We start from the raw sequence: 23,370 nt of genomic DNA on the forward strand, positions 1-23,370 counted from the left end.
ATGACTGCCCAAATTGCCAAGGCTTGGGCTTGCACATCTGGCTCGTGGCCCAGTACCTATTTAGGTCTCCCACCGAATTGTAACCCCAGAAAAGAGGCTTTTTGGCTGCCAATCATTGAAAAGCTCTGGAACCAATTAAGCAAGTGGAGCAACCTCTTCATGTCTGAAGGGAGGAGACAGCTTACCTACCTACTACCTATCCCTCTTCAAAATATCAGGACAAGTAGCTGAGAAGATGGGCAAAATCTTTCGCAATTTTTTGTAGGAAGGGTCGAGCACAAACGGTAAGCCTCATCTCATAAATTGGAACTGAGTACAACTCCCTACAATGAAGGAGGCCTTGGAATTGGAAACATCAAGCTTCGAAACTGCAAATTACTTTCCAAGTGGGTTTGGCGCTCTATAACTGAATGCCTCCAACTTTGGAGGAAGTTCATTTCCGCCGAATACATGGGTTCTTCCTATCCTCCTTGGCCAGCCAACCATTTCTCTAAGGATCATGGATTGCTATTCTCCAACAAACCCACAACATCAAGGATAATGCTCTGTGTCGGGTGGGTGATGGAAGCCAAAACAACTTCTGGAACGATAGATGGCTGACATAAGTGACCTTAGCCAGCGCTTTCCCGATCCTATATGCTATATCTTTGAATAAGGGGGCCAAAATAGTAGACCTTCGGTCCAACTTTACTTCCTCATGGGACTATAATTTTCACAGGGACTATAATTTTCACAGACCCTTTAAGGATGAGGAAATAGACAATTGGATGTGCCTCGCCCACACCCTAAATGCGGTTGTCCCTCCCCCCTCGATGACAAATGGATCTGGCCCCTTGAAGCCACCATATCGTTCTTCTCAGTCATGGGGCGAGAGGCGATTAAAAACTCATGACAGGATACAAAAAAAGCTTCCCCATTTAGCTCTCTCCCCCAATAGCTGTTACCTTTGTTACGGGGCCTCAGAAACTCAAGGTCACCTATTCATCAATTGGGCTTACGCATCACGTTTTTGGGAATGCCTCCTAACTGCATTTGGGTGGAAAACAACCTTGCACAACCAACCATCTACCTTCCCTGGCTGTCTCCTGGAGGGTCACCCTTAGAATGATAGAGCAACTCTTTGGGTTCACTTCGTCCGGGCTTTGGAGTTTATGGCTGGAGAGGAACAAGGTCTTTCGTGCTAAATCCCTCCGTTTTGAAAACTTTTTTGATAGAGTTATTGTCCTAGCTCTTGGTTGGTTTAAATGTTTCTACTCCCCCTTCAATAACTACTCTCTAAAGTTTTCACGAGAGATTTATAGAACATTCATCCTAGGTTTTAGGTTGGATAGAAAAAATTATCACAAAATGGTCTCAACTTGTTTGACGATTCTTGAAAGGAAAAGGAACAGTGAACCACATTCTTTGGACAGGAACTAAATTGGGAGATTCAAAGTTTGATGTGTGGAATGAAGAAGATTCAATGATCATGTCTTGGTTATGCAACGAAGAAGATTCAGTGATACATGTATGTTCCTTAAGAATGCCAAGGACATATGGGAAACAATGAAGCAAACTTATTCAGAAGTGAAGGAGGATGCACAAATATATGATATCAAGACTTGTATTTTGGGAACGAAACAAAACCGTCGAACAGTGATAGAATATTCTACAATTCTTCAAATCTTGTGGCATGAGCTAGATCACTATCGGTGTGTTGTAATGAAATGTAGTGAGGATGCTGCTACTCTAAAACGAGTTGTTGAAAAAGATGGAACTTATACTTTTCTTGCATGTCTTAATGTAGAATTTTATGTTCGAGTATAAATTTTTGGGCAAAGATCCCTCATCTCTAAATGAGATTATTGACGTAGTTGGAAGTGAAGAATCTTGTCGTGGTATTGTCCAGAACCACAAAAAGAAGGATTAGCCATGAAAGTGGGAGGTACTAAAATTACTGATGTAGAGCACAATACACATTGCAGCTAATGATTGGGATGGAGGAAAGTCAAGAAATAAAGACCGCGTGGTGTGCACTTACTTTAAGAAACTTTTTTTTTGTTTGGATAGGACTTACTGCAAGAAACTTGGGCACATAAAGGATAAATGTTAGAAGTTACATTGAAAACCTGCACGCTATCAGAATTCAAATTTTCAGAATTGGTCGAATAAAAGCAGTGCAAATAGAGGGCAGGGACAAACTCATATTTCATCAAGTCTGAAAGACGAAATGACTGGAGAGACTTTTGAAAGAGGAGAGCTGAATACAAATGAAATTGAAAAGCTAAGGAGTTTGTTAGAAACCTTGAAAAAGACTCGTACTCAAGGTACATGCTTGGTAGCTTTTTTAGGTATAACTTCTATTCCTAAATTACTGACTCTTGTGCTACTGACCATATTATGAATAATAGTTGTTATTTTGCCTTCTATAGTACTTGTCCGAGCAATAAGAAAATATCTACTACAGATGGTACTATAGTAACCGTGGTTGTTTGTCAAGGAGTCATCAAGATAAATTCAAACATTACCTTAAAGAATATGTTCCATATACCTCATTTAATGGTTGATTTGATCTAAGTGAAGAATTTGATCAAAGATTTGGGATGCAAAGTAACTTTTTCTCATTCTTGTATTTTTCTAGACCAGGGAAATGGGAAGACGATTGGACTTGACAAAGAAAAAAAATGGACTTTATGACCTTGATGAATCTGTTGGTCAAGATAGTGTTGCGAAAGATGCTCATGTCTCCTTTACCTCACAAACTCATCCTTCTTCAAATAAGCTTTGGTTGTATCCATGGTTGTTAACTCGTGAATCGGAAAGTAAATCGTAATTTAAATTTCATGTATCGTGTATCGTAAGTTTTTTTTAATTAATATTTATATTATATATATATATATATTTAATATAAATATTAAATATTTATATTAAAATATGTATTTATTTAATATAAATATTAAATACTTATATTAAATGTAAATCCAGCCTGGCCTTGTAATTTAAATTTTACATTTTTGAATCTAGCCCACCCCACAACCAATTTATTTTTAATAAATCCCAGCAGCCCTAATTTTCTTCAAGCTAATTTCTCTCTCTCATCCCACGCCGTTTCGTCTTCTTCCCCTCCCACCTAATTTGTCTATCGTAGATCCAGCTGCCCTAATTTTCTGCCTCCACCGCTTCTTCTTCTTCCGCTTATTCTTATTCTTCTTCTTTCTTCAGCCATGGATCACCATGACAAAAAGAGTTCTAATTTTTTTTTTTTTGTTTTCACATCGAACCGTTTCGATTCGTTGCGTTTTTTACGATTCCATCATTGGAAACATACGATACATTAAATTTCCAATTCAAAAAATGATTTGAATCGTTTTGTGTTAGTTTCGTTCTGAATCGTACGATATGAATCGCGTATCATACGTTTTTAACAACACTAGTTGTATCATTATAGACTAGGGCATCCCCCATTTCAATCTCTTAAAATTATGTTTCCTGATTTGTTCTAGAACTTTAACCTCGAGTGTGTGATGTTTGTGAATTTTCTAAGCACACCCATGTACCATTTTCTACTGACTAGTAATAATAAAAGAGTATCAGTTCCTTTCTCTCTTATTCATAGTGATGTCTGGGGCTTCTTTAATGTGCCAAATGTTTTCAAATTTTATTGATTTATTGTGTTTGTTGATGACTGTACTCGAGTTTCACGGGTTTACCTTTTGCAACAAAAATCTGATATTTGTTTTACCATTGAAACTTTCTTTTATATGATAAAAAACCAATTTGGAACTCAACCCAAATGATTTTGTTATGATAATGTGTGAGAGTCGTAGTAGGGATAGTTTGGGAATATTATTAGTATATTAGTGGGGGATTTTATGGTAATTAGTTATGGATGAGTGGTTATAAATAGGGGTAGTAGGAAGAGGAGAAGATCATCCTGGAGAATAGTATAGGGTGAATAGTATAGTTCTTGGGAGAGAGATAGGCTAGCGATATTGTAATTTCTCTTTGATATTGCAATATAGTTACTTAGTTTTGTTTAGTATGTATGGATACCTAACAAATTGGTATCAGAGCAAGTTCATCCTAGCCATGGATCTTTCATTTGAAACAGTGACGATGATACAAAGATGGTTGATGAAAAACGAAGTTGCACGGAACGTTTGGATGGAAGGTTCAAATAATGAAAGAAATGCAAAAGGGGTTTACTATTAGAGAGGAAAAAGAAACACCGAGGAAGGAAGAAGCAATAACGAAGAGTATTCAGAAGCAGGGATGACAGTGTTTGGACCCAAGATTGTGGACCGGAGCTCGATGACAAATCAACCGAGCTGGGAAAATGTCGTTGCACAGGATTTATCGAGAATGGAGGAGAAAAGTTATCCTCGACCAAGCATGAAGAGGGACGGAGGAGAAATTGATGGGCAGAGAAGAAATGTCAAGAGGACGAAGAGCACGAGGTCAAAATCTCAGGTTGGATGGCGGGTGAAAAAGCAACGGACGAAGAACTGTGGAATGAAGAAGCGATAGAAGTGGAATGTGCAGCAATGGAGAGGAGGACTACACGAGGGAGGAGACAAGGCTCTGACGAATACAGGGTCGAAGTTTCAAGGCGGCCGACAAGTGAAGCAGTGGCGGATGAAGAAGTGGCCGAAGGGGTGGACGCGGCGATGAAAAGGTGAAGTGCAGGGGAGAGGAGAGTTCATGATGATGGAGTTAGGGTTATTGTACAAGGAAGATTCTGGAAGAAAGAATCTATGATATGCTTCAAGCAACACACATCATGCCATGAGGGCCAACCGATGAAGAAGGGGATCTCCACTTCAACATATGGATTATCAAGCTTCGTGGGGAAGGAGAACAAGTGGAGAAAGAAACTTCAAGGGAACATGAAAACACAAAACATGAGTCTCCAACTTTTAGGAGTTATTTAGGGTTCGATCATTAAATTAGTGTTTCCATGTAATTAGAATTATAACCTTCTTTTGGATTTAATGTAAAATTTATGTAATAGCTCTTAGAGCCAATTTTAGGTTTATGTAATTTAGTTAAGTCCCTTTGTAACTAGTTTAGTCTAGGTTTAGTTAAAGTCCTTTTCTTTTTATTTTAGGGAAAATCAAGTTGCCTATTTATAGGCTTCTTCTTGTACATTTGAGGGGTTGGATTATTGATGAATGAAAATAGCCATTGAGCTTCTCTTTTTGCTCCCAAAATCGTGAGCATTGGTGCATCTTGATCTAGTTGCACAAACCCCTTGAAACATGCAAGTTTAGGTTGGTCATCAAACTTGTGGAGTGTTTCACTTTGGATCTAGAACAAGTTCGCTTTATCCAAAGCCTTGACCTTCAAGGTAAGTCCTTTCTTCTTCCCCTTGGTTGATTCTTTGTGTGTGTATTAGGTGTTGCCATGTGTGTTTAGGAGGTGTTTCTTCTTACAAGGGTTGCATAAACCACAAGTGGTAGGGTTGAGTACATCATTTGGTATTAGAGTTTTGGCTCAAGATCGGACATATCCCCATCTATCCATCTATCTTTATGTGCTTTCCAACTTTTCTTTCAAGCTCCAACCATTGCTTGTTAATCAAGAGTTGTTTGTTGAGCTTCTATGTTACTTGCTTTCTTGCATTGTGTTTTTGTTTTAAGCTTGTTGTAGTTCAAGAAAAACGATTAAAAAAAGGCCCAATCACTTGGAAAGGGGCAGCAGACTATTATGGATGATTGGGCCATGGGCTTGGGCAAAGGGAGTGCCAGTGGGTTTTTGGTTTGTTAATAAGAATGGAGAGTTACTGTATTGGGCTGAGGATGTTGGTGGACCTTTGCTTGCAGGTGGGCTGGGGTTATTTTTTGCTTTTTGTTATTTCGGGATTTTTGGATGGGTAGATTAAAAAAAAATCAATATTTTAATTTTGCGTTGTTAGATTCAGACCTTGAGGACAAAGGTGTCTTCGAAGGGCGGGGTAATGTGAGAGTCCTAGTAAGGATAGTTTGGGAATATTATTAGTATATTAGTGGGGGTATTATGGTAATTAGTTATGAGTGAGTGGTTATAAATAGGGGTAGTTGGGAGAGAGGAGATCATCTTGGGGAATAGTATATGGTGAAGAACTTAGTAAAGTTCTTGGGAGAGAGATAGTCCACTTGAAAGGCTATCGATATTGTAATTTCTCTTTGATATTGCAATATAGTTACTTAGTTTCGTTTAGTATATCTGGATACCTAACATAATGCTCGAGGTTACTTTAATCAAACCTTAACATCCTTCTTTAAAAACTATGGAGTCGTCCATGAATTATGTTAGGTGGAAACTCCTGAACAAAATGAGGTGTTAGAAAAAAACTGTTCACATTCTTTTCTTGACTCATGTCCTTGTTTTTCAAATAAATGTTCCTAAGTCCTCCTACTTAATTAATCACTTACCCTCTGCTACTCTATATCAGAAAACTTCTATGACTATCGTATCACATTTTTATCTCGACTTTCGCACGACAAATAACATGATTCCTCGAATGTTTGGTCGTGTAGTCTTTGTTCATATTCATAGTCATCAGTGAGGTAAACTTGATCTATGAGCACTCAAATGTATTTTTGTTCGATACTCATACACTCAAAAGGGGTATAAATGCTATCATCCTCTTTCTAAAATATTTTTCATTTATGTCGATGTTACCTTTTTTGAAGATTCCAACTTTTTTACCTCACATCTTAATCCATTCCCAACCTCACCCTCCCTTCATCACCTCTACTTAACCATATTGAAAATGAATCCAGCCAACACTCATCTTTACCATTCATAGACACCCCATCACGATATATAACCTTTATACTATTGTACCATTACAGGTTTATTTAATTTAAGAAGGAACATTGATAAAAATAAGCAAGTCCAAGAGTCTGAATATATCTCAGAAATAAACTTGACGAGAACGGAGTCAGTGATGAGTCGAACATCATAGTATCTGCTAATGATGAGTTAGATATGGACTTGCCTATCCATTTGAGGAAGGGAAAACAAACTTGTATTCGATATCTATTGTCTCACTTTGTATCCTATGACAAACTCTCAAGTATGTATAAAAGCTCTGTGGTTAACCTTACTCAGTTAAATATTCCAAAGACGTATACAGAGGCAGTACAGCAGTACAACATGAGGAATAGAGACAAACAATGGATCTTGTAATGTAGGCCTTAAAAATAATAAAACATGAGAGTTGGTTACTATACCAAAAAATAAGAAAGCAGAAGATTGTTGATGGGTATATACTGTGAAGTATAAAGCAGATGGAACACTTGAGAGATACAAAGCACGGTTGGTTGCTAAGGGATATACTCAAACCTATAGGGTCGATTATCTGGAGACTTTTGCACCTGTTGCCAAGATGAACATGGTGCAAATACTTCTATCTCTTGTTGTAAATCACATATGAGACATTTTACAATATGATGTAAAAAATTTTGCAGGGTGATTTTGAAGAGAATTTACATGAAGTTTCTACCTGGGTATGAGTAGGCAGGAAATAAGGTTTGTAAACTCAGAAAAATGTTGTATGGATTAAAGCAATCTCATAGGGCGTGTTTTGATAGATTTTTTTAGGTTATGAGGAGAGGCTACAACAAAGCCAATGAAATCATATATTGTTTATGAAACATTCTACTATAGGGGAGTGACAATACTGATTGCTTATGTCAATGATATTATCATCACAAGCAATGATGGTAACAAAGACGATAAATCAAGCATTTGGTTAGCAAGCTAGGAATGGAGAATATTCCTTCACTAACTTGAGGGCAGTTTTAAATTATATTGTACATTTATTTATTATTTTGTATTTTTTTTCCTTATTTGTATTTAGGCCCTAATAGGTAATTCTTTCCTTATGTGTTTTTTTCTTTCATTCTACCCTGTAATTGCTATTTAGTATACTGCTATATTCCTCCTTTGTAAGTAAGAAAGTAAGAATTATTTTTTCATTCACACTTCCTGCTTGCAATTCCAACGTTCGAGGCTTTATGACCAAAGTTGATAAACTCATAGAATCTAAGAGTGGGAAGCATGAGTCTGCTATGAGTGAATGGGTTTCCAATATCTAAAATGCTTGAGAAGTCAGGGAATTCTCCTCCCTCCCTTCTACTCTAGATTCTCGTATCCTTTCTCATCTCTCCCTAGCTGTATTAGCTCTAGTATTGAGCGAGTTTGTTATGTCTTTGGAAAAAAATAACTTTAAAGGATGCATTTTCTTTGTAAGCACTTTGGGAAGGATTTTTGATACTACATTTGATTATTGAAAATTTTTTAGTCTATCTCTATCTCTAGGTTAAAGATCAAGAGGGAAGTGTTATGTCATTGATATCAACTGTGATCAAGGGGAGGTAGGGGGATGGGCCTCTTTAGTGGTATTTTTAAATCTCGTCTTGGAAAAATTTCAAAAACGTCTTTCCTTGTGGAAGAGGGATTATTTCTCCAAATGGAGGAAGATTAACCCATATCCAATTTGTCTTAGTGTTATTTGGTGTGCTTAAGCTTCTTGTCTCAGTTAGGAAAAACTTGGAAAGGATTCGAGGGATTTCTTGTGGAGGGGGGTCGAAGTGGGAGGAGGACTACATTTACTGAGGTTGGAAGTTGTGTCGAAACCAATGGACAATTAGGGTTTTGGGTATTGGTAACCTAAGGCGTAATGAGGCCCTTGCTAAATGGCTTTGGTGCTTTCCTTTGGAGACTAACTCCTTATGGCATAGGGTTATTGCTAGCAATTATGGACCTCATTCCTTTGAGGGCCTTGGGTTCGAAAGGCACGTTTTAGAAACCCCATTTTAGAAACCCCTGGAGATCCATATTTTTCGGGGTTCCTTTCTTTTCTCAGTCTGTGAACTGCCTTGTGGCGGATGGTCTGGAGACATATTTTTGGGAAGAAGCTTGGGTAGGCGTCACCATTTGTGCTAAATTTCCCCGCCTATATCATTTGGCCTCATCAAAACTGTCTTGAGTGGCTTCAATTCTCCCTACCTTATGGTCTTCTACCTCATTTCGTTTGACTCTCGCCGGTCCTTATCTGATAGGGAAATGACAAATGTGGTAGCCTTTATGTAATGTTAAGGGATGTTGTGTTGGATTGGGGGAGATAGTTATGTTTGGGTTAATGACCCATTTTGGGGGCTTTTCTATCGCTCTTTTTCCATATTTTGGGTGATCCTTCCCGTCTAACTGCCCTTTGTTCTCCTCATTATGGAAGGTCAAGTTCTTTGGTCTGTTTGGGTTAATGACGACCCATTTTGGGGGCTTTTCTATCGCTCTTTTTCCATATTTTGGGTGATCCTTCCCGTCTAACTGCCCCTTGTTCTCCTCATTATGGAAGGTCAAGTTCTTTGGTATGTTTGGGTTAATGAGCCATTTTGGGGGGTTTTCTATCGCTCTTTTCCATATTTTGGGTGATCCTTCCCGTCTAACTGCCCTTTGTTTTCCTTATTATGGAAGGTCAAGTTCTTTGGTGGGCAGGTTTTACTTGGGAGGGTAACTTGGATTGTATGGTGAGACATTTTTCTTTTGTGGTGGGACCGCAGTGGTGCTGTCTTGCAGGAATGCAACTGAGGATATGGATCGCATCTTGTGGGGCATCTTGTGCGGCTGTTAGTTTGCTAGCTCTGTTTGGGACAGCTTCTTCCAAATCTTTGGTGTCTTTGGCCAGAGACTGCAGGTTTATAGTGGCGGAGGTCTTTTGTTCCCTTAGTTTCAGGATAAGGGTCATTTTATGGCACATTGGGTTCTTTGCGGCTTTGTGGGGCCTTTGGTGTAAGAGGAATAATAAATTTTTAGGGATGTGGAGAGAACTTGGGGAGGAGGTGTGGTCTTTGACTAGGTTTAATGTCTCTACTTGAGCGTCGATTTCTAAGAATTTTGGAATTATTTGTTAGGTCTCATTATTTTGGATTGGAGGGCTTTTTTTTGTTTAGTTAGTTGGAGGCTTCCTTTGTTGCAGGCTACTTTCGGTTGGTTCTTTTGTAGCCCTTGGCTTGTTCTTTTGTTCTTTTGTTCTCTTGCTATCTTTCATTATTTTCTCAATGAAAGCTCATTGCTGGTATATATCTTTCAGCAGCCTAAAAGGTCTTTGTTCCAGCATAGGTAGAAAAACATCTAGTAGTATTAGGCTTAAAAATCCTTTCATTTTCCTTGTTATGTTTGCTCTTCTTGTTCTGTGTTTTTTTGCCAATGGGGAGTATTCTTACTTGATGCAAGTATATCTGGTTCAAGAAATTCGTTTGTTCTTGCAACATTAGTAGTCAGTGCCAAAATTCAATTGTTTTTTTTTTTGGTTTTTGGTCAGATCAAATATACAAATATCTAAATCTAGGCTAGCATCCTTTTTCCCAACTGAATATGAGAACATCTCATTGTAGACGGCTGAGAATTTTAGTTTTTTCTGAACATTTCTGAGTTCTTGATTTGTTTGTCTACGCATGACAACATCCTTCATTAATTTTCCTTGCCTTGTTTACTTGTTTTGTTTGCAGATTCGAATTGCAGAAGCTCAGTTGCAGAAAACACCAATGCAAGATATGAAGCCGGAGCAGTTGAACAAGTTATCGAAACTCGAAGATTGGCGCTCCGAACTAACACTTCTAGAAGAACAAAGGCTGCAACTAAATACGTCATAATGAATGACGGCAGGGTAGTATTATTGTTCACTTTATTTATGCTTTCTCGTAAAGAAAGACCATGAAAAGAAGTGCTGCTACAAAAGCTTTTCTATTTTTACTTTCCCGAAATCTAGTCATCTGTATAACTCCACTTTTTTCAATGTGTTGTGTAATTTCATTTCAACTAGTTTTAGGAACACTTGAACTGTAGATAGTGTTAAAAACATTGCTCTTCTTTCGCATGAACATGATTTTTTTAATTGTGTTTGATCAACCAATCCTTTAGCTTATCAAAGTTTAAAAAATATGATTTTTATTTTTGAAGTATTACTTGAGCACTATGAAACTTGGGTTTCCAGTTGAGCTTCTTACATAACTAATAAACTTGGGACAAGACAGTTTCTGTTATAAATCATAATTTATGATTATTCTAAAATAAAAGTCATAAAATTCTACAACAAAGACCCATGATCTAAGCATGGAAGAAAACGAAAATCTATAAAGAGATTAGAATTACCTGGAACCATTAGATAGATTGACCATGAACCGTAAGAAGTCGTAGTTCGTGGTCTTCCTCAACTATAGAACTTGGACCAAATATGGACAATACTCTTTGTTTTTCGGGGAACAGGAGGTTCAAGAAGCATAGTGTATTGAGGATCATAACCATATATTTATAGGTTAATCTTAGGGTTTCCCATAATCTCCTAAAATTAATGGGTTAGTTTTACTCGTCAAGTCACACCACTCAATGCGAAGTCATGGGCCTATAATCAAGATCACTCATATATCCATTAAATAGTCTAAATATAATTACTCTTTAATTTGTTACCCACAAATGAATTAATTATTAAATTAATTCCAACGGTTTCAACAATATGCACTACAACAAATTATGCTTTTAGCAACACACATCAAACGTCTCTAATAATTAGCTTTATCATTGTCGTATGTAATAAGAGATACCTAAACCGTCGTTGCTTATGTTGTTGCTAAAAGCTAGTCTCTGTTGATCTTTAGAGACAAACATTTTACTAACATCTCTGAATATAATTATTTAGCAATGCCTTAGTGCGTCTTTGATTGGGATATTTAGAGACGACAAGACAATCCTTTCTAAATCTGTTTTTCAGAGACAAAATAGTGTGGTTACTGAATGATTGTATTAGATATGAAAAAGTAACGTTGCGGAATGTTTATTTTAGAGACGAAAAAGTAGGGTTTGTTGAATGTTTATTTTAGAGACGACAAAAGTATCGTTTCTAAATCTATTCTTTAGAGGCAAAAAATTGATGTTGCTTAATATTATTTTTTGAGACGAAATTTTAAGGTTGCTCAATGATTTTTAGAGACTAAAATGTAAGGTCGTTGAATGTTGTTTTTTAGAGACGAAAAAAATGTTGCTAAAGCTATCTTTTTAGAGACTATGCAATTTTTCTAAAAGTATCATTCTAATTCAATTTTAATTTTATTTAATATATCAATCATGATTTATAAAAAAGTTGTTCTTAGAAGACAAAAATAATGTCGTTTGAAAGCATTTTTTTTAGACAACAGTGTACTTTAAAAAAATATTCATTTGTATTTTGAACATACATTTCTAAAATTAATAATATTATAACCTCTAAATTCAACTATAACTATTTAATTTTTGTCATTAGTAAAACTAATTCAAATAATTCATTTAGTTAAAATCAAAGAAAAAATGAAAACAATAACAAATTAAGTTGTTCTAATATGAAATGTATTTACGGAGGGAAGCCAAACTAAAAGTTAGAAAATAAAATTCTAAACGCATAATCAATCAAATAAAGGACCAAACATATCCTCCAACTTTTGAATACGAGATTGGGTATCTTTCAACTCAGTACGTGTCTAAAGCAACTTTTCACGTGTTTCTTGTAGCTTTGTTTCTATTGTTTCAATGATCATTCGTTGATTTTCAACAACATCATGCCACTTTTCATTCTCTCAAGCACATGCAGATACTTTACAAAAACATGGCTTAGGTCCAAAATCAAGTCGTTTGATATAATTATATTTCTTACCAAGTACAATTTCACATATTTCTACATCAGTTAGTGGTGGTTTATCGTCTACTTACACATGTCTTACCAATAAGCGTTCAATCACATTGTCTTTGAGTTCTATTGACACATCATCCCAATGACTATCTGTTGGAGATATGAATAGATGAACAAGAGTTCCTATCTCTTGATTGAAAGATTGTGAGTTTGTAGATGAAGGTGCACCTTCATTTTTTGTCCAGTGAAGTATATTCTACCATGAACTTGAACATGTTTATCTAGTCCAATCCCTTACATATGTCCTCAAACCTTCTTCTTTTGTTGCTCTAAAGTATTTAAAATTTATTAAAGTTCTAAATTTTGAAATTTTCAAAAAATATAATCAAAATTGTACTTGATAAATTTTCTCCATCAAGTGTAGGTGCATCACCCATTGTACGCTCGCATGATCCATGTCCACCGATTATATCTACAACGCATAATAACAAACATATTAATAAATGATATCGTTACAATTACCTATTGTTTGTATATATATATATATATATTAAATCATTTAAATAACACAACACATTTATGATTTATATATCGAAGTTCAGTAACTTCATGTAGTATACCATAAAAGTTTAGAACTCAACAGTTACACCGACTTGTTCAACACTATACTTCGATTCTGCTCTTCGAAAAGGAACATCGGCTCTAACAATTCCGTCTCCGTCTGCCAAAACAACCGGAAATGTTTAAAAAAAAGTCGGCATACGGCGTACAAAAAGTTCGCGCCCTTCTTTATCTCTAAAAATAAGGTGTCCTAACCACCCAACAGCTATTCCATCCCCGTTGTCCATGGAACCCATTCGGAATAATCCACCTTTTGCGGGATTATTACCGATGTAATCATAAAAAGCTAATTTTTCAGGAATTTTAGACCAAGCTTCTGATAAACTTTGATTTTCGGCTAGCCCGGCACCAACTCTGCGATATATTTCTTGCTGGAAGTATCCCTGATCCCATTATGTTTTCATTATCATGTTTGTAGGAGCAAAGGAAGGAAGAATACGATATAGAAAATTCGGCACGACCATGGTGCTAAATCGTCAATTGCCTGTTGCTTTCTAAGGTTAACACAACACCCGAATTCAAGCGTGCACTCGCAGGAAAACGGATTGGAATCAGCTCAGAACAAAAGTTTGTAAACAGAGAATGGATTAAGAAAAATGAGAGAATGTAGGAGGAGAATAATTTTTTGGGTGTCTCAAATGAGAGTGAGGATGGGTTTATATAGCATTTGAAATTTTAACGTTTCTTCCTAAAAATTGATTATAAAACCGTTTGCATTAAAATTATTACAAACATAAATTGCAAACGGTAAAGAAACGTTTCTTGGCACAAAACCAATCAACCCACCAAATTTATATGAGTCTGTTATAAGCCCAACATCAGCCAAAGCAAGACAAAATGTGAATATGTTCTGGGCCCAATACATTTAGTAATAAACTGTTTGTTATTTATTTCCAAAAAATCATTTTGATAAATCTTTCCATACCAGACAATAAAGGATATTTTGTTTAGAAAAAAAACTCTCTTTTGACATTCCTAACAATGTTCACCAGATACAAGCATTCTACTATTTTGGGTCGTTTGTCTACTATCACGATTTATTGCATGAAAACGTATCCCATTTACAATGCATCCAGTATATTAGTGGATGCGAAAATCTAGATCAGATGCGAGAGAATATATATCATCAGAAATTTCCATAGATAATTGGAGTCGACGATGATTTTGTATCTGCATAAAGTTTTATAAATATTAATAAATTCCAATGCGGAATATATATATAAATATTACACCGTAGATATACTTACATGATTTTTGAACCAACAAGAAAATTGTTCTTCATGTTTTCGCTCCAAATCATGTCTATATCTTATTTGTAACTCTCGCATATGTTATCTAACATATGTAGAAGCACAAAATAAATATTTAAACAAAAATAATTGTTGTTTTAAAGATTAAATAAAAGGTTGGTACCTCTTATAGCTCTCGATGTCCCCGCAATTATTAAGTACAAACCAATGAGCTTTATCCAACTCTAGTTGAGATAGATTAACAAATTATCTACCTCCTAATGTTCAAACGTTTTCGTTGAATATTGAAAGTCCATTGTCATTGCTCTAATTTGATGGAGTGTCTTCATAGCGTTCATTTCTGTTAAATTTAGTTTTGATCCCACTAAGGTATAATGAACAAAATGTCAATGATTCATTGACTATATATGCTGTCAATACTTCAACAATTGAACCTTCTGGTCGTGCTTTGTTTTTTACGTATTGCTTAAGAGTCCTCAAACTCCTAAAATAAAAATAAAAAGAATTAAGTTTGTAATAAAGAATCAAATAATCATTGAAGCTAATATTATATATACCTCTCAACGGGATACATCTAATTATAGTCAACAGGTCCAACAAGTTTAACTTCATATGACACATGAATTGCTAGATGCACCATTACATCAAAAAAAGGTTGGTGGGAAGATCCTTTCAAACTTGCATAAAATATAAATGATACCTTCTTGTAGAGTATCAAGATCATTAATTCTTAAATTTTTACTGCAAAGTCTCGAAAAAAGTTAGACATCTCAGCAATTGTGTTACACACGTCCTTTTGCATATATGTACGAATACCAACTGGGAGGAGTCGTTGAAGCAAGATGTGATGATCATGACTTTTTAATCCCAATATTTTTCCATTTTTAACGTTAATACAACGGGATATATTAAATACAAATCCATCAGGCAACTTTACTGTCTTCAAAAACTTACAAAAGTCAACTCTCTCTTTGGCCGTCAATATGTAAGAAACCTGAGGCTTATAGTATCTATTACCTCTACGTTGCAGATGAAGTTCTTTTCTTATTTTTAAATTAGCTAAGTTCAATCTCGCTTTCTCATTATCCTTGGTTTTTCCATCAACATCCATCAAAGTACTCAGTCACCGCCGTAGAGCTGGAGTATGAGTCCATCTAGGCTGACCGACCTGTCGACGGCGGTAAGGAGGCCGAGGCTACTGAGGTTGCTGCGGTCGCTGACGCTGACACAGGAACCAGCAGTCCTGCCGACCTTCCACAGGAGTAGATCGCCTCCTTCTTCTGTCGCTCCTTCTCCTTTCTCTTTCTAAACTCAATTACTGTACTGAGCCGAGGCATATACACCTCAGCTTCTCATCAAACTTTTATCTTTAATGAAATGAGTTTCTTTTTCCGAGGTCCCTACACTTGGAGAAATTTTAATTTTAATTAGATTTCAGCTTTTAATTTTGGTTTCACCATTTGAGCTTTTCAAGTCTAGGTAATTCCTTCCTACACAACGACTTACGAGTCAAGCAGTTCAGCTCGGTGGTGTGTTCAAGTCTAGGTAATTCCATCCTACACAACGACTTACGAGCCGAGCAGTTCAGCTCGGCGGTGTGTTCAATCGAAAGCACTTGGGGGTTCTGACTTTTACTCTGGCGTTGTAGTAGCGAGCCATACGGTTCTGATACTCTACTAGCCTGAGTGGGAGTGAGATCTTTCGAAACTACGAGATTTATCGAGTCAGAATTTAACCAATTTTGGGTACATATAAGAGCCTCTACTGTTTTGGGAGCCAATGAACCACGATAGTTGTCGACTACACATCCTCTAATACTGAAAACCGACTCAGATGCTAGAGTAGATACTGGAATTGCCAAAATATCTTTACTCATTTAACTGAGTATTGGAAATCGACGACCATTATCCTTCCACCAGCGAAGTATGTTGAAGTTGACATTCTCCTCTATCTTAATTAGAGCTTCCAACAAATACACATCAATGTCAGACTCACTATTGAAAGATGTATTCTCTTCAGTTGAGAACTCTCCTATTAAATTCTTTCCTTCATCAAAATCAAATTATATATCCATATCTTGGTCCATATTGGTATCAATAATAGTAGAAGTAGTAGTGGATTTAATACTACTAGGAGTAGGAGAAATAGTACTACCACTAGAAGAAGCACTACAACTACTATATTGATGAATCAGACGTCTAAAAACATGCTCCACTTTTTCTATCATGTATTTAGACACATCGGGACCCAACTTATTGAAACAATATGACAAGTACTTCAACTTATATCTTGGATCCAACACAACAACAACATACAGTAATATACAGTAATACATTCGTCCTCTCACTACTTCCCCAGTACTTATCAAATTTTCCCTATATTCTCTTAGCCATTTTATTTAGCATTTCATTGCCTTTATTCACAAAATTACTTTGTATGGAATTCTGAACCATGCTAATCTGATGATAAATCAAATTAGAGGTAGTATACAAAGAGCTAGAAATATTCGCAGTAGCTTCACAAAAGACTTTCAGGAAAGAAACCAACATTTTTGCATTCAACAAATCTTCTTTACTAGGCGGTAAATCTTTTGTGTAGGCAAGTTCTTCATCCTCTAATCTCTCAAAAGCCTTTCAAAGTTTGCAAGCGGCCTCAAGCATCATATAAGTAGAATTCCATCTTGTTACAATGTCAAGGTATACTGAAGACTTACAAGGAATCTTTTCAATTTCAACACACTTCCTAAATGATCTTAAACGTCCAGGAGAAGACCTCACAAATCTTACAGCACTTCGAATATGTTATATGCAAGTATAATGTTCTTCCAAAGCTTCGCAAACAATAAGATTCAATATGTGCGCACAACATCTAACATGCAAATAGTCACCATTAAACAACAACCATGACTGAGTCTCATGATAAGATAAGCGTCAGCAGTATCATTAGAACTAGCATTATCAACAGTCAGAGTCACAACTTTTTCAATACCCCAATCCTTCAAACATTTTTCTACTGTCTTACCAATTGTGTCACCTCTATAATTCTCAATTTGACTAAAACTAAGGATCCTCTGGTGCAACTTCCAATCACAATCAACAAAGTGTGCAGTCAAGACCATATAGTTTATGTTTTCCCCAGAAGTCCAACAATCAGCAGTGAGAGAAACTTTAAATTTCATTTTCACGAAAGAATTCTTCAAATTTTCTTTCTCACAAAGATATAACTTTAGAACATCCCTAGCCACAGTAAATTGAGATGAAATTACAAATCTAGGCTCAAGAAAACATATTGTTTTATTCATAAATCTCCTAAAACCCAAACTCTCCACAAACCTAAAAGGCAATTCATTAAGAATAATTATTTATGCTAAAGCTGTCCGACAACTCTCCAGATCAAATGAATCACATGCAAGCACATAATCAGATTCCTCCTCAGCACAACTAGAAAGTTGAGGTCTGAAAACTAATTTGGTTTGTGTTTGGTCCCTCTTCTTTTGGTAAGGATATTTCTTACAATTGTCTAAATGGTTTTTCATAGTTTCAGTACCATTACGTTTAGAATGACATGCATATACAGTCCCACACTATTTACATTTTGCATGAGGATCTTTAGGATCGCCTTTTAATTTTTCAAAGTGGATCCAAACTACAGAAGTCTTACAATTTTTACGCTTTCCGGTGGGCTCTGAAAAGTGGCTTCATCTAGATCAATGTCGACAACGATTTTGTCATTTTTGGTGGAATTAGATGTTTTAGTTTCAGCTTCAGCCGCCTTCGTCATATTAACATTGAAAAATAAAACTAAATTAGAATTAGTATTATGTATTCAAACAAAAATAAATAACATTACCATTTTAAAAAATTAAACATGCTTACTCTGATTCCGAATCCAGTTTTGAAAGTCTGAAGTGAGAGAGAGTGAACGGCAGAGGCTAGTCACCAGTGGGTAGTGGGCGGCAAGAGGAACTGAGGGCGGGAGGGGATGGCGGGGGCGCAGTTTGCAGCAAGGAGGGCGATGGCGGAGGGTGAAAACAAAAAAGAAATTGGAACAGAAAAGGCGATGGCGGAGGGCGACGAGCGGCTGAGGGCGACAAACGAGAGAGAGAATAGAGAGTGAGGAGAGAGTGTGAAGGCCACGATGTGAGGGACTGGAGAAAAGGAAAACAAAAAAGAAATCGAGATGTGAAACCCTTAATTGAGTCATTGACAAATAGAAATATTTGTTTTATTTTTTTAATAAATAAAAAAAGATATTAGATTATATAGACGGTCAGTCGGTCGGTATCGCCTGGTCGACGGCCGCCGACCGACCGACAAAATCAGTTTGGGAACCCCAAAACCGACGCCGAATCAATGGTGAGTAAAACCGACCGACCGACCTCTTTTCGGTCGGTTTCGGTCTGTTGGCTCGGTTCTTCGGATTCCCACGCTCACCCCTAATCAAATTCACTCAAATTCATGTATCGTTATAAGAAAACCATTACTACAATTAAGGTTGTTCGCGGCTGAAAAAACGTTGGGAACACTCCAATAAATATAGTTAGTTTTAGCTTTGTCTGATAGCATTTTAAGAAATAAGCTAGGAAAGAACTTAAAAAAAAAAAAACGAAAGAAAGAAAGAAAGAAAAAAGGGCGGACAAACTTAAAACCAAAAAGGCGGACAATTTTTTTTATGAGAGGTTGTATTTGTAAGTTGACATGTTTGTAAGATGTTTTTCGCTTTGGCATGGTTTTCGTCCTCTCCATCTTGTAGGGAAGATTGCGTAAACATTTAAAAGTTTGGCTTCAGTTATCTCTTTTGTAAATTTTGTCTTGGTCTTTATCAAAAAATAAAAAATAGAGTTTCCCTTGGTCAATGTGCAAGTGAGTTTTTATGAGTAGCAATTTTACAAGTAGGGTTATTGGGCCGCCATTCTCTTAAGAAATTCAGCTTAAAAACAGAGAACATCCTTAACTAAAAGAAATATAAATATAAAAGTCACCTATTATTTTGCAATATATATATTATTATGAGTACTAGGCTACTCAAATATCTCTGGAATAATATGTAAAAGAAGAATCTTCACTTGGATGCTCCCAATCCTCTAATCTCTCAATTCCCGAGATCTAGTGATAAGAAAACAATAGCCAATTGGATCTAAGAATCCTTATGGTTATGCAAACCCCTAGATCACAAATGCTAAAACCCCCAAATCGAGATGATGTCAACCCAAGGAAGAAGTTTAAGAACGGATTTACCTTGATGATCAATATCAAGAGTAGAGAAAACTTGTTTCTAAACTCAAGATTCGAATCACTCCACAAGTTAGCTTGATCAATGCTATTTGAATGATTTTAGCATGCAATTCTAAAACACAAGAAATGCAAAGGAAAAGCTCATGGCTCAATAAGCTTAAATTTCATTATCTCAGAACTCAAATCTCAAATTTGTTTTTCCAAGAGAACAAGCTAGGCTATTTATAGCCTCCAAAACAACCCTTCAAGTAACCTAAAAGAATTGTAAAGGTTGTAACTCCCTACTACATCAATACCATAGCCACCACTAACACAAATAAAACTTAAAACACATAAATGAAATGTTTAAAACTGAAGATACAATTAAACATGCTTTAAATCCGAGAATGAAACTCCTCCACCATAAAACCAAGAGTTTGTAACCCTTCAAGAGTGAATGAACTGGAGTTTGAACTACTTTCAAGTACTTTGAAGTCTTGTTCATTTAATGCATCTTGAATTCAACTTAGACTTCCATTAATGCAACTTGAGTTTGTAGTAAATGAAGTTGGACTTGTTCTTGACTTCATTCAATGCAACTTGAGGTTGCCATAAATGATACTAGAGTCCATTTAATGCAACTCCAATTTGTTGTCAACTTGGACATAGGATTCTCCAACAACTTCCTTTAACTCTTGAAGACTAAGACACTTTGGTTCATATCATCCTCCCTTTCTTCAAAAGGATTCGTCCTCAAATCAAAAGGATCTCCTACATCAAATGGATGGAAATCAACAGCATTGAATATGTAATCTTCATCAAACTCGCCGTGTAGAGCACTCTTAAAATCATCAAAAGTCAAGTGTATATCTCTACATGGGTTCCTTTTCAACTTCTTTCCAACAAAAAATCGATTCTTCCAATAGTGTTTCCAAACCCAATAAGCCGGTTTGAACATTGTATGCTTCCTGCGATGAATGAATTTAGAAACAAATTTTGACTTTTGCTTTTCACGAGATGCTTCAGCCTTGTAAACCACATGTTGGCTGCCATTGTGTACTTTGGAAGCATTCTTTGGTTCAATCTTCTCAATGAGTGTTCTAGCCTCCAGTAAAAACTCAAGGGAAACACTAGACCAACATGGTTTAAGCTCTCCCGTTACATAACAAACACCTTTGTACAAAAGATCAAGAATGTTTTGTTTGGAAAATAAAACATAGTTGACATCACAAACTTTTTCAAACAAGCTTACATTCTTGGCTTTTCTCTCATTTTTATCTTTAGGTCATAGACTAATCTCATGCTTTTCTCTCACACAAGATTCTTTTTCAAACAATTCACATGCTTTTGTCTCGACCTCATGCGCCTTTTTCCCTAACTCACACACAACATCATATGCTTCTTTAGAAATTGGTGTTACAATAGTAGAAGTGTTAGAACCAAACAATTCTTTGCAATCTAGTTGCCTACTAAATAAAACACTATTAGCATGCATTGGCACTAGGTCACAAACTATGTCATTTTGAATTTTATCACATTCTACCTCAACAATAGGCTTAGATTCAGTAGGTAAACCAACCTTCTCTAAAGATAAATGAATATTTGAAATTGGTTTAGATTTAGTATACCTTGTAGAATTCCTTTGGAGATGTTTCTCAATCTGTATGGCTATGTGCACCATCCCTTCTAAATCCTCATAAAATTGAAGATCCAATCGTTCGGCAATCTCCTTCTTAAGTCCTCTTAAGAAACGAGCCATTGTAGCCTCCTCAGCCTCATAAATATCAAACTCCTGAAGCAACATTTGCATCTCCATATAGTAAGCCTCCACACTTTGGTTCCCTTGTCTCAAAGATTTCAACTTATGGAAATGATTAGGAACAAAATGCTCTCTCATTAAATGCTTAAGAACATACCATGAGTCTATTGGACGTTCAAGGTTCCTCCGCCTACTCAACATTAATTTATCCCACCAAGTAATTGCATAATCTCGAAGTTGAGTAACAATGAGTTTTACCTTTCTTTAATCACTTAAAGGATAATAATCAAAGACACGTTCAACTTGCCTTTCCTATTGAATGTATTCCTCCAGGTTTGTCCTACCATAGAACATAGGAAGCTTAGGCTTGATGCTTCCCAAGGTATGATCAACATTATGAACTCCTCTTAGATTTCTCCTTTGGACAGCATTGAAACATCCACCATATTCCCTTCCTTCGGCCTCCAAATACTCCTTCCGGTGTAGTGAGTTATTACTCCTCTTTTGCTTCGGATGTGTTGGTTGTCTTTCAATAGATTTGAGTCTCGAATCCAACCTTTGGAGCATCTTTGTCAAATGCTCCATGTTGTGGAAAAACTTTGTAAAATTCTCTTGCTCAGACATGGCTGCAAAAGAAAACAAAGTAACAAAGAAAAACAGATCTCACAACCACTCCCTCACGTGTTTACACTCGTAAAGGTATATTCACTCGTGTTTTTACTCAAAACAACAACACTCTCAAGAAACTCACAATCTTATTCACACAAGCCAATGAGCAAAGTTTGCAACTCAAGTGGTTAGACATAACACAAAAAGAAACACTCAAATAACTTGACTATGGAGTAAATTCAAAACTCAAATTAGAAACAAGTTTAAAAAGAAAGAAAATGACCAGAATCATTAAGATGGAACAAGATGAAAATTTAAAAGACCAGAAAATGTAACTCTTGAACAATTAAGGCTACTTTGAGATTTTATGGAGTTTAATTCAGCCTTTTATAACAGATATGAGCTACACAAGAAAAATATCATGAGCATTGAACAAAAAATTGCTGGAAATTAATTGAGACAATTGTAACAGCCAAGAATTTAATGAGTAACGGTTAGTTGTGAAAATAAATCAAAACATAATTGATATGATTTATTACCAACAGCTATCTAACAAAAATAGGCAATTTCAACAGCACAACTAAGATCTAGCATGATTTGCAAGTAAAAATGTAAAGAACAAAGAAGAACACGTGCTCTCGGGTATAGCAGTTTTCCAGAACAGAATATCAATTTTCGAACTTTTCACCTAGAAGCAAATTGAATCACAAGATATGAAATAAGGCAAAGTTGTAGATAAGACAGAAATATACAAACACATAGAAGACAACAAGACGAAAAGAAGAATGGAAATGACACTTTTTTTGTATTTTAGATACGTGGACAGAATGTAACGAGATCAACAATAAGAACAAAAATTTAAAAACAAAGAACAAGAAGAGCAATACGAAAACGGAAACATATATCCGATCTAGAGCCTAGTGCTCTGATACCAAATGATAAGAAAACAATAGCCAATTGGATCTAAGAACCCTTATGGTTATGCAAACCCCTAGATCACAAATGCTAAAACCCCCAAATCGAGATGATGTCAACCCAAGGAAGAAGTTTAAGAACAGATTTACCTTGATGATCAATATCAAGAGTAGAGAAAACTTGTTTCTAAACTCAAGATTCGAATCACTCCACAAATCAGCTTGATCAAGGCTAGTTGAATGATTCTAGCATGCAATTCTAAAACACAAGAAATGCAAAGGAAAAGCTCATGGCTCAATAAGCTTAAGTTTCATTATCTCAAAACTCAAATCTCAAATTTGTTTTTCCAAAGGAACAAGCTAGGCTATTTATATC

The 23,370-nt window shown here is 36.1% G+C and overlaps 1 protein-coding gene and 1 pseudogene across 4 annotated transcripts in view; one reads left to right on the forward strand and one right to left on the reverse strand.

Annotated features, from left to right (window-relative positions):
- Nucleotides 1-10,864, forward strand: part of PYM (partner of Y14-MAGO) — a 30,926-nt gene extending 20,062 nt beyond the window's left edge. For 3 of the 4 annotated variants that reach the window (XM_022303477.2, XM_022303476.2, XM_022303479.2), the window contains one exon: nt 10,479-10,864. In XM_022303477.2, coding sequence (XP_022159169.1) covers nt 10,479-10,622 — 144 coding nt within the window. In that variant the 3' untranslated portion in view covers nt 10,623-10,864. The remainder of the gene's footprint in view (nt 1-10,478) is intronic. The other variant, XM_088122394.1, reaches the window with a different exon arrangement.
- A 5,088-nt stretch (nt 10,865-15,952) lies between these two features.
- Nucleotides 15,953-21,672, reverse strand: LOC148211870 (zinc finger BED domain-containing protein RICESLEEPER 2-like; annotated as a pseudogene).
- Between the last annotated feature and the right edge of the window lie 1,698 nt (nt 21,673-23,370).

The sequence above is a fragment of the Momordica charantia genome (genome assembly GCF_013281855.1).
Source record: "Momordica charantia cultivar OHB3-1 chromosome 4 unlocalized genomic scaffold, Mcharantia_2.0 BLBB01000004.1, whole genome shotgun sequence".
NCBI classification, from domain to species: domain Eukaryota; kingdom Viridiplantae; phylum Streptophyta; class Magnoliopsida; order Cucurbitales; family Cucurbitaceae; genus Momordica; species Momordica charantia.